Source organism: Rhodamnia argentea, chromosome 1 (genome assembly GCF_020921035.1).
Source record: "Rhodamnia argentea isolate NSW1041297 chromosome 1, ASM2092103v1, whole genome shotgun sequence".
In the NCBI taxonomy this organism is placed as follows: domain Eukaryota; kingdom Viridiplantae; phylum Streptophyta; class Magnoliopsida; order Myrtales; family Myrtaceae; genus Rhodamnia; species Rhodamnia argentea.
In genome coordinates this window covers 31,331,493-31,342,772 of record NC_063150.1, presented here as the reverse complement: position 1 = coordinate 31,342,772, position 11,280 = coordinate 31,331,493, and the positions used below count along the sequence as shown (strand labels likewise).

Below are 11,280 nucleotides of genomic sequence, written 5' to 3'. Positions count from 1 at the left end.
CATGTAATTGGTTATTGCTGCCTTCCCATGTTGGACATGAGCAAACGCTTGCTCTCTCTTGGATTTATTCCATTTGACATAGATAAAGGATTGAGACAAAGGAGCAGGCATTTTCTTTGCCATCAAGCGTTCACTTCTTCCTATTAAAGAACCCAAATAAAATAGAAAGAATAAACAAGATATTTTGAACAAGAAAAAAAATAGATTAAAGAACGGGAAAATTATCCAAAAAGTTATAAACCTATTGCACTTTTGTCAATTCAGCTCTAAACCTTTTAATTTTTTCAATTGAGTCACAAACGTCTTTATGTTCTGCTAATTGAGTCCATTGGCTGGAAATCGCTGACGATCGTCCTACGTGACATGGCCGATGCTAATGTAAACAATTTTTTATTTTTTATTTTCTTTTTATTTTTATTATTCTTCTATTCAAAAGACCGTTGGTCCCCGGGTGAGGGGTGTCGGTTCCTCACTAAGGCCGCAACCCCTCGCCCACGGCCGGTGAGGGGCCACAACGAGGGCAACGAAGGTCATCGACCCTTTGTAGGGCCGCTGGCCTTTTGAATAGAAAAAGGAAAAAAAAATGGAAGAAAAGGAAAAAGAGAAGAAATAAATAAATAATTCAAAAAATATTAAAAATCAAAATATTATTAAAAATTATCCACGTCGGCGCCAATCGTGTCACGTAGGACCGCCGGCATTCACATTTGTAATTTCTGACCAAAATTGATCGGATAAACTCAATTGGCAAAATATTTCGACAAAAAAAAAAAACTCAATTGGCAAAATATGAAAATACTTAGGACTCAATTGGTAAAATAAAAAAAAAATTTAGTACTTAATTGATAAAAGTGTAATAAATTTAAGACTTGTTGGACAGTTTTCTCGGTAAACAACATATGATCTGTGCTGGTGTCTGGTGAAGAAGCATAAAGGCATGTCCAGATTCAATGCATTTTCATAGTATTATAAAGCATGTCCAGGTTCGATGCATTTTCATAGTATTCTTCCTGATAGAATATGGAAAGCATGCAGAATCAGCATCGGAGAAAGACTGGTTAGAATGAACCAGCTTTTGGTTAAATAAATAAACCAGCTTTTTTTTTTTTGGTAAGGGAAATAAACCAACTTTCATGACACCGAAAGTGAAGAAATGGTTCTTATGAAACCTGAAACTTGAAGAAATCTCCGCAGAGATCCGGTTTGGAGGACAAATCATGCGCCTCTATGGTAGGCAATATAAAGGGATAACGATAGAAATTATCTATGAACCTCGGCTTAACGTATAATGTGGTCCTTGAACTTTAGCTCATTTTATGATGTTGCTCCCGAACTTTTAATTTATTTAATATGGTCTCTAGATTTTAGTACATGTTCAATTTAGTCTCTGGATGTTCGGTATTGTCATTTCATTAATTCAAGTTCGGGAATTATATTGAACAAATTCAATATTTAGGACTGAATTGACATAATTGAAATGTTTAAAATCTAATTGGCCATCATATAATCTATTTATGACTTATTGTGTAACTTTTCCGAAGAAGGGGGACTCAAATAGATCATGGTCCAATCTGCAAAATGATGTCGAGATGGAGAATATACGAATATTTGGCCACAAAGCTAGCCCACCCATAGAATAAAGAAAAGCAGAATCGAATGAATGCTACTAACTGAACAATGCAAATCGGATTTGTCTTTGCTTTATTGCCGGGGCAATGCCTCCATTGTGAATTTGTGCCCAAGAAGATTCAGGTATCTGAAAAATCCCAAGAAAACCAAGTCAAAAGAGAACGAGTTATGGGAGCCGTTCATTCATCTTCTCTAGCTCTCTCCACTGACCCTCGTTTTGTCCCTGTGACTTCCACTCTTCCTCCTTGCGTATCCAAAGTGTCCAAATCCAAATCAAACTCTTCCCTTTTTGGCCGAACTCGGAGAGAAGATAAAATCCTAGGGCCACCCGTTTCGATATTCACGAGTACCGTTGCCCAAAATTCAATCTTTTCCGAGTCTCTCCCTTTGAAGTGTGCGAGGTTCGAGATGGGGACCAAGAACGATGAAGTCGCAGGAAAACCCACGTTGGGTTTCGTCGAAATTGATCAGGATTTGGTTGATAAGATGGTTTATGACGCTCTTGTGTGGAGTTCTCTTCATGGGCTCGTCGTTGGCGACAGAAATGTTAAGGTCAGTGTACCCATGAAGATAAGAAGCTTGCATTTTTTTGAAGTGCTTGTGATGAAGGCATTTGTGGAGTTCTCTTCTGGTATAATACTGTTGAATTGTATCGCAAAGTTCATATATTTTAGCATAGAAAAGTGCATGTTTTCGGGTTGATGATTGTAAAGATGCTATTTTTCTCTGCTTAAATTAAAGATTATGCGACTTTCTGATGTGCTGTTTATGAAGTTTCCTGTTGAATTTGAACTGGGTTTTTAATTCTATAATTTGATTGACAATAGTATATATTGATGTGTTGCAGATATCGGGAAAAGTACCCGGTGTCGGTCTGGTGCATGCTCCGTTTGCTCTATTGCCCATCTCATTCCCGGAGAGTCATTTCAGAGAGGCTTGCGAATTGGCTCCTATTTTCAATGAGCTTGTTGATCGTGTGAGTTTGGACGGAAAGTTTTTACAATATTCATTATCCAGGTACTTATTAACAGTTACCGATGTTAGTTATATATGAGTATTCTCAATCTTCAATGAAGTAAATGATCGGTCATCGGTTCCATGGCATATCTTTCCGGCTCATGTTACTGTTATATCCATTGAGATGTGAGCTCGTTGTAGTTCGATGCCATATCAACCCAACATGCCAGTGATTTTGTTTTGATTTTCAATGATCAATGGAACGCATAACTTACTCCTTTTGCTGTATTTGACCTATAATCTTAATAATTTTTTCTCTCCTTTCTGATGGCCTGTGCTGTATTAACAATCTCACTTTAACCTTTTACATTATTTATGCTACCCAAGCATGAACCTCTGGAAGTTTTCTGCTTTATCTATATGTCTAGGCATGTAGCTTATACTGCAAGTATCTAGTGTCCGATTCAACAAGATTAAGACCATCGTTTCACATGAATTCTTAGGTGTTATTTTATGGATTTATTTCTCACTCCGCTTTAGCTTGTATCATATGCTCTTGGTTGTTTCTGAGCTCATGACAAATTCAACTCTTTTCAGGTCTTCCATCTTTTTTTTTCTCAAAACCTGTTATTTGGATATTATGAGCCCTTCTACCTTCCTTGCAATTTTTTTTTCTCAGTGGTTATTTTGTAGTTCAGTTTTAAGTTTCTCACATTGATGAAGCAAGTCCGAATTTACTGTTGAGTTACATGATGTAACTTCTTCTTATTGCAGAACAAAGAAGGTGGATGCTTTCACCTCTCGACTCTTAGATATCCATTCCAAGATGATGGAATCTAATAAGAAATATGTAAGTTCATGGAATTAGAATTTTGTGAAAGCTTTACCTTCAGTTTGGTCGCAATAGTAAATTAAAATTGGCTTTTCAAGTTCTTGTCACTTTGATGGGCTGCTTTCCTTGTCTTAAAGAAGTATATGCTGATTGCTGACTATGATTATTGTGCTACATAATTTTGCTTTCTCAATTCTCTACAGGAGATACGACTAGGTCTGCATCGATCAGATTATATGCTTGATGAACAGACCAAGTCACTGCTTCAGATAGAATTGAACACCATATCATCCTCATTTCCGGGTCTTAGCTGTCTTGTTAGTGAGCTTCACAGGTTAGGTTGGTCATATATACTGACTCGTACATTCCCTATGATTTCGCTAAGCCTGTTTGCGCCTGTTCACATGCACCGTCAAAGATGGTCATGTAAAACCAAAAGCTTGATCTTAACGTCAGGTGGTGATGACACAGGTCCTTGCTCAACCATTATGGAGAAACTCTTGGGTTAGATCCCAGGAGGATTCCTGCCAATGCTGCTGTGAGTCGTTATGCAGAGGCCTTGGCCAAAGCTTGGATTGAGTTCAATAACCCGAAGTGAGAACTGCAAGATAATTATGGCCGTCCTTTTTTCTTTTTTTAATTGCTAGGTCTGCATATGTGGAGTTCAGTTCATTAAGACCTGATTTCAATTGATTACTTGTAACAGGGCCGCTGTTCTAGTTGTGGTTCAGATGGAGGAACGAAATATGTACGACCAGCACTGGCTTTGCTCTGTCTTGAGGGAAAGATATCCTTCTATATCTGTGTACCCTGTCAGTAATTTTAACTAGTGTTTTGTTTGAGATATCAGAAGGGTAGGTTAAATCTGTGATTATGTCTCTCTATCTCGCTCTCTGAAATCTTTCCTCGTATTTTACATCTATCTGCTTTGATGCTCAGTGTCCAAAGATTTGCTTTCTAAACTATAAAGTTCTCTATTTCTGTCCTTCATTCTCGTCAAGTCCATAATTTTCTTTAGATGCTTCCTTAGCTTTATAACACACATAATGTGAGGTCTATTCGAAAGACCTTAGCAGAAATTGATGCAGAGGCGAAACTTCAGCCTGATGGCACGTTACTTGTGTATGTGGTGGTTCATATTTCTATTTGTCTCTTTGAAATGTGGCTTTTCATGCATGTTTCACTTAAATATTAAGCTTTGCTGGTGCAGAGGTGGAGTCCCTGTAGCAGTTATTTATTTTAGAGCTGGTTATACCCCAAATGATTATCCTTCAGAATCGGTACTTCCCTAAGCATCGTTGTAATTATTAGCTAATAGCAACTGAGAAGAGACTGTCTTTCTTGTAATATTGACTGTGGCTGTGATTAATTTTCAGAAACTTTTTCTCCCTGCTTTGAGCTTTACCAGATACTTCTTTACTGATATGTTTAAGTACTATATATTGAAAAAGGCCGCGTTTTGCAGCGGGCTTTTTTTTTCTCATCAATGTTATATTGACCGCAACCATACTCTATATTTCATAAATATTTTCCTTCATATGTTTTGATGATTGAAATGAATAGTTATTAGTATTGTTGTAAATGAATAATGCAAGTTGATTATTTCTACTAGATTTAAGATTATATTTTGTTTCTCTTTTTCCTGCGCATTTTGATTGTTAGGACTCACTCGTTACCATCATAATTCTATGAGACTCCCCTCAGTGAACACTGCTTGATAAAGGACATGTGAACATTAGTAAGCCAACCTTAGTTAAACAATTGCTTCATGGTCAAAACATATATCTTAAGCAACATAAGAGATTAATAAACAATTTAATCATGGCATTTTCTCCAAGTAACGAAGTATGTCCAATCGGTTATTGCCAAAACTGACCTTGAAAATATAATCAAAAAAGTTTCTCAGGTGGAGGGGAAATACATGATTACCCAAAGAATAAGTAAACAAAGGGAAAGGAAAGAAACCGAAAAAAGGAAATAAGAAATCCATTCTTCACCAAACCTAGCTTAAGAAGTGGTTAAGTGTCAAAATAGCAGTACTTTTTTTTTTTTGTCGGAAAAAATAGTACTACTTTAAAACCCTACTTTATATAATAGTAAGTCATGCGGAAATCTGAAGCTCTGGGTTGATGCTTGAAAGATTTGACTTGAGTTTTGTTTCTTGCTGTGTTGTAGGAGTGGAGAGCCAGGCTACTCATGGAAGAGTCGGCTGCTATTAAGTGCCCATCGATATCTTATCATTTAGCAGGCACCAAAAAGATTCAGCAAGAACTTGCAAAACCTAATGTACTTGAAAGGTGATATATTTTGTTCTAAAGATCGTGTTTCTTTATCCTCTGTGGTTTATACATGAGTCGTAGTGTTCCTAGAAAAACACTGCTGCACACGTGCATATATATGTACATATGTATATAGTTGATGTGATGATGTTCAATTGAATCTGAAGCTGAGATGTGATCAATGGCACTCAGGGCAGCAAATGAAGGACTATTTTAATACCAAATGGCCATTTTAGCTCTTTTCCTATGTCTTACCAATCAGCTTCGATAACATATCAATGAGAACCTTAGTAGTCAATTGAATTACAGGAGAAGATGCAGTGTTGAATAGGCTCTATCTACTTCGTGTTTATTCGCTTATAAGACTTCATCGTTTGGTGCATATATCAGGTTCCTTGACAACAAAGAAGACATTGCCAAGGTCCGGAAATGCTTCGCAGGGCTATGGAGCTTAGAAGACCCTGATATCATTGGTAAAGCAATTGAAAGCCCTGAGCTATTTGTCATGAAGCCCCAGAGGGAAGGGGGAGGTAATCATCTCTCACCTTGACTATTATTTAAGGATTGCTTTGTTATGAGCCGTGCTATCTGCTTTATAAAATGAAGTCATTTCTCTCTTTAGGGAACAACATCTACGATGGCAATGTGAGAGAAACCCTCTTGAGGCTGCAACGTGAAGGGACTGAGGAGGATGCTGCCTACATCCTTATGCAAAGAATTTTTCCGACCATTTCTCCCACAACTCTCATTCGTGATGGCATTTGTTATAAAGATCACGCCGTGTCAGAACTTGGGGTATATGGTGCTTATTTGAGGTAATTATCTGATGTTACTCCATGTCCGTCACTGGTTTGATGGACGTTATCTCTGGTCAAATGGGATCGTTGACTTGGAATTTAATATTTGCAGTTGTTTACATGTTTTAGCACTAGTGAATTCAATGACGATGTTTGTAAATGCATTGGACGTGCTCATGGTAATCCGAGATTCATCTTAACAGGAACAAAGAGAATCTCATCGTAAACGAACAGTGTGGTTATTTAATGAGAACAAAGACATCGTCATCAAATGAAGGTGGAGTTGCTGCTGGATTCGCAGTTCTGGATAGCTTATACTTGACTTGAGAATTGAGAAGCGTGGATTTCAGCTTGTGTTCTATTGTTATTCATTCCGATAACTGACAGTGACTGATGCTTGCTCACAAGACCTCCGAACAAGTTCTGACACCCCATTGAATATGGAAATTCCGCTTTAGATTCCAATTGAAGATTCTTGAATCGAGGAGGCAATTGAGGGGATTATACGTGTTCCAATTTGTTGGCAAAAGTCAGGTGCAGGGTCAGTGAAAACAATCTGACCTAACGTATCTTAACTTGACATGACATAAGGACCTGAGAAGGTCTTAGTGGGATGTTGGTTCTTTGTAAGCTTTACCAAGTGGTAATTTCAAGTTATTTTGAACTTCCTCTGAACTGTTTGAGCCCGATTATGGGTAAGATTCTGAGTTGAATTGGATATATGCATAAATTGCAAGCAATTCGCAGTAGCTCGACTTACAAAATTTGCATTAAGTTCTTTACAGCCTGCAATGAGAGGCATGTCTTCTAAGTTCTATTGTCGAGTGTCCTCTTGCTGGCGTTCCATCTTCCTCTGGGTGGACTCTTTCATACTCAGGTCCCGGCAAGTTATTGCAGCCCTTGATCTTCCTGTTTCCCAAGTTCTGACCTCCAACACTGTAATCTTCTGCATCTTTTGCGTATGCTCCAAGATTGCATCATTGTGCTAAATTGCTAATGCCTTGCGATTTCACCGGCTCTCGCGTTTAACCTGTAAAGTAGCAATCAAATGGACGCTTGTAAGTAGCGAAACAGAAAAGAAAAGAATAGTCAATGGTATTTCTCAATCACTGCCAGTTAATTAAATGTTTTGCGTCTGTCTCCATCTTCTATCATATTTACCATGATCACAAGGCCGAATGCAAATGTGAAAGGTTACACGGCTTCCATGCTAAAATGTCAAAATATTTTCAAGAAAAGAGAATTATTAGATCGGATTACCATCGGCCACGTCAAATTGGAATGGACCCAATTGTTAGCAGCACCTATGCGCATGCATAATCATCCCCTTCTCCTGCATTATCATCCGATTCCGCGAATACATCGAAAAAGGCGTCGAGGTACCAAGGGCAGTGTTCGTTCCATTCACCCCTCCTCGCATCAGCTCGCCATTTCTGATCTGCAATCATCTCTGAGGAAAGGCCCCACTTGCGTAATTCTTCCTCTGTGTGATGGATGGCAAGGCTGTACTCTCCGCCGTCCCCCAACTGCATCACACGGAACTCACAATTCTCTAGATTGTTGAGATGCTCGAATTGCTCAACCGTCCACTTAAACCATTTCATGAGGAAGACACGCGATGCCAATCCGTGAGATATTATGATGAGATTCAGATCGTGAGAAGGATCAATGTGAAGCCTGTTCATATCGATGTCTCTCCATAACGATTCCAGAAAACCTGCAGAATTTTACATGCTTCTTAACTGCAGTTCTGCAGTATCGAATGCACAGTAAAAAAACCAGAACTTTGTATGAACGAGACTCCACGAAGCTTATTTGGCTGCCCCTCTTGGGGTAGAACATCAAAAAAGAGCACTCTACATCACACTAAAAAATAAATGAAAGCTGCATATTCGTCTGTCAGCTTACCTTACCTCCCTGATAACCACAGAACAACCAATCACTGCAAGTTACTGTTAGAATACTAGCCGAGTCAAAATACTTATAACCATTTTGTCACCTCAGCAGTCCCATGTTATTCCTTTCTCATCTTCCATAGGATTAGTACGAAACTTCCATGAAATATTTAATTCACCATACCGAACATTGTATTGGTAAAGCACATCGTCGACATAAAAAGCATAGGTAAGCTTATGATGTGACCGAGCAATGTGAATGCCAGTCATCAAGATATTTTTTCACCCTCGAAGATTCTACCTTCAACTTTACTCATGAACCAAAATACTTGGTCTGGCCCGAAAGACATTAAGCGAGACAGGTTCAATGCTATGTGCAGAGATTTCGCATCGATGATAAGCTATACCCTCAAACTGCAGTAATCCCAAAGCTGGATGACCATATGTTTGCATTCTCTTTTCTGCACACTAAGGAAACAATTCAAGCTCTTGGAATTTTAAAGTACATCATTCAGAGGATCAGACAAAAACCAATACTTGTAGATTAGCTGGTGAAACCAGCAGCAAAGTAATAAAGCCTAATCTTTCTGAATTAACTGCAGATAAATCAATCTTCTGGGCAGGCTGAAAATGCAGCTTTGAGACAACTTGTTGACTAAATTAAGAGTCCCCTGTCAAATTTTCGAATAGGATTTCTTTGCTCCTCGGAAAGCCTACCCAAGCATTGTTGACAAAGTACGGGCATCTCTCTCTCTCTCTCTCTCTCTCTCTCCCCTGGTAAGAAGAATCCATTCAGTCAAAAGAAGCTAGCCAGAAACCATTTAGGCAAGATCAAGAGGAGCTCTCACCAGGAACAGTTGCAGAGCATGGATTCTAAAAAATATGTGAGTCTCATTGCAATGAGTCGAGCTTCAACAATCCAAACTCGGCCCTTCACGAAATTCTAACCTCTCGTTTAATTTTTCCATTTATGGAGCTCGCTCAGTCAGCTAATTTGGCAAATTGAGCAAGAGCATATACTCAAGCAAAATTCGACAAACAGCAGACTTCTCTGACCAACAACAAGAACAAATGATCAAGTATGATTTGGTAAGCCAGCCACAACCAATTCATTCCTCGAGCGTATTTCTGTTGCCAACATCTCTCGTGGTTCATCCGCACACGAAACCAGTAACGAAGCAAAGTCGAATGATCGAATTCAAGCCAGTCTTCACTCAACACGCAGCATTCACATGAAATCCCATTGAGCGAAAATATAAAAACCATGACGTGCAAATGAAGACCGAAGGATGACAAAAGAACTCACTGGAAACGCGATCGAACACATCGGCCGCCGACTCGCCCTCTGGGAACCGGAAGAAGAACCGGCCGAACCGCTCTCTGGCCTCCTTCACCACCCTCATCCTCTCTTCCACCTGGAAATTCCCAAAGTCCTGCTCTCGAATCCGGCACTCCTCCCTCACCCCGATCACCCTGCCCCGGCTGAACGACCGCCCGATCTCGCGGAGCGTCGACCGGGTCCGCTCGTACGGCGACACGTAGAAGTAGACGCGCCAGTCCGCTGCACTCCCCCCGCCGGAGATCAGGGAGCGGAGCTGATGGCCGGCGAGGCGGGCCTGCGCGATCCCCTGCGGGGTGAGGGGGATCTTGTTGTCCGGGGTGGTGGTGTAGGCCGACTCCGAGAGGTTGCCCTCCGACTCGCCGTGGCGGACGAGGATTATGCGCTTCGGGAGCAGCGAGCTGTGCTGCGGGTGCACCATCGCGTCTGCGTTCCGCCGGCTGTTTTCCGTCTTCGTGCGATCGAACGTGCGAGGGATGATGAATTGATGGCGATGGTTCCCTTCCGCTTGCGAGTGAAATTTATACATACGCGCTCCTCAGCGTCGGTGAGAAAATATTATGTGCTTTTGGAGCGCCAACACATCTACGAGGAAGATTCACTCAAAATTCGACACGTGTCCAATAAGCCCCACGTTTCAGATTTTTCTAAAATCTGTTTTTCACTCACCGTTTCCCTTCCATAAACACCCCCACGACCCACCTTCTCTCTCCAAAGTTTCTGCAAAATCTCTCCTCGCCGCCCTCTGATCTCTCTCTTCTAATCTCTGTTCTCTTCTTGTCGGCCTCCTCCCATGGACCCTCCGTCAACCCTCCTATTTTCCTTTCCCTCTTCACTCATGATGGTTACTAGATCACAGTTGGAAAAAATCCAAAAAAAAGGCCCGAAGTCCTTTTATTTTTTTAAATAAGGACTAAAAATGAATTATATTTCAAATAAAGGCTCAAAGTAACATAGTACTTTTCAATTAAGGGTCCGAAATGATCATAATGTTTCAAAAAAGGATTTGGCCTGAAAGGCGTTTTCGTCATTTCACATTTTAATTTTTTTATTCATTTTTTTTCTAATTATAAAAAGCCACGCACAAAGCGGGAGGGTCGCCCCTCCCGCCCGTGGCCGCCGGCCCACCGCTAGTGTGGGGTCGGCGACCCCGCCGGTCACCTGGGTCGCCGGCCCTCGCCAAGGCGCCGGCGACCTTGCCGGCCTTTGTCGCCTACCACCCTCCGGCGATGGGGCGGTGGCCACAGGCGGGAGGGGTAGCCTATGAACGTCCACTTTCTTCCTTTTTTCTTTTTTCCTTGGAGAAAACAGATAACAAAAATATAATAAAAAAAAAATTAAATAAGTAAAAAGACTAAAATGTCCTTAAATCAAAATCAAGCCTTTTTTTGATATTTTGTGATCGGTTCAATTTCTTATTTGAAATAGTGTTCACTTGAATCTCTTATTTGAAAAAACATGAGAACTTCGAGCCTTTTTTTAAAACAACGTTCATTTGATGCTCTTATTTGAAAAAATAAAAGGACTTCGAACCCTTTTTTGGATTTTTCCC

The 11,280-nt window shown here is 40.3% G+C and overlaps 2 protein-coding genes across 6 annotated transcripts; one reads left to right on the top strand and one right to left on the bottom strand.

The window, feature by feature from the left end:
• The first annotated feature begins 1,687 nt into the window (after positions 1-1,687).
• Positions 1,688-7,253, top strand: LOC115743897 (glutathione synthetase, chloroplastic). 2 transcript variants are annotated; one of them, XM_048271719.1, is made up of 12 exons: positions 1,688-2,181; positions 2,477-2,646; positions 3,361-3,436; positions 3,622-3,752; positions 3,890-4,012; positions 4,125-4,207; positions 4,462-4,540; positions 4,629-4,698; positions 5,594-5,637; positions 6,088-6,227; positions 6,320-6,512; positions 6,698-7,253. In XM_048271719.1, the coding sequence occupies exons 1-12, from the start codon at positions 1,798-1,800 to the stop codon at positions 6,819-6,821; spliced, it is 1,617 nt and encodes a 538-aa protein (XP_048127676.1). In that variant the 5' UTR covers positions 1,688-1,797; the 3' UTR covers positions 6,822-7,253. The 2 variants fall into 2 exon arrangements, with proteins under 2 accessions (XP_048127676.1, XP_030534749.1); XM_030678889.2 differs by having other exon boundaries at positions 1,690-2,181; positions 4,125-4,205; positions 4,460-4,540; positions 5,594-5,715.
• On the bottom strand, positions 7,192-10,240 carry LOC115743900 (phosphoglycerate mutase-like protein AT74). 4 transcript variants are annotated; one of them, XR_007196779.1, is made up of 3 exons: positions 9,696-10,239; positions 7,656-8,211; positions 7,192-7,524 (listed from the first exon to the last, which is right to left on the bottom strand). XR_007196779.1 is itself a non-coding variant. In XM_048271749.1 (3 exons), exons 1-2 carry the CDS (start codon positions 10,147-10,149, stop codon positions 7,799-7,801), a joined length of 867 nt encoding a protein of 288 aa, XP_048127706.1. In that variant the 5' UTR covers positions 10,150-10,240; the 3' UTR covers positions 7,192-7,524. The 4 variants fall into 4 exon arrangements, 3 of the variants coding, with proteins under 3 accessions (XP_048127706.1, XP_030534753.1, XP_030534752.1); XM_048271749.1 differs by having other exon boundaries at positions 7,799-8,211; positions 9,696-10,240; XM_030678893.2 differs by having other exon boundaries at positions 7,755-8,211.
• Positions 10,241-11,280: the final 1,040 nt, after the last annotated feature.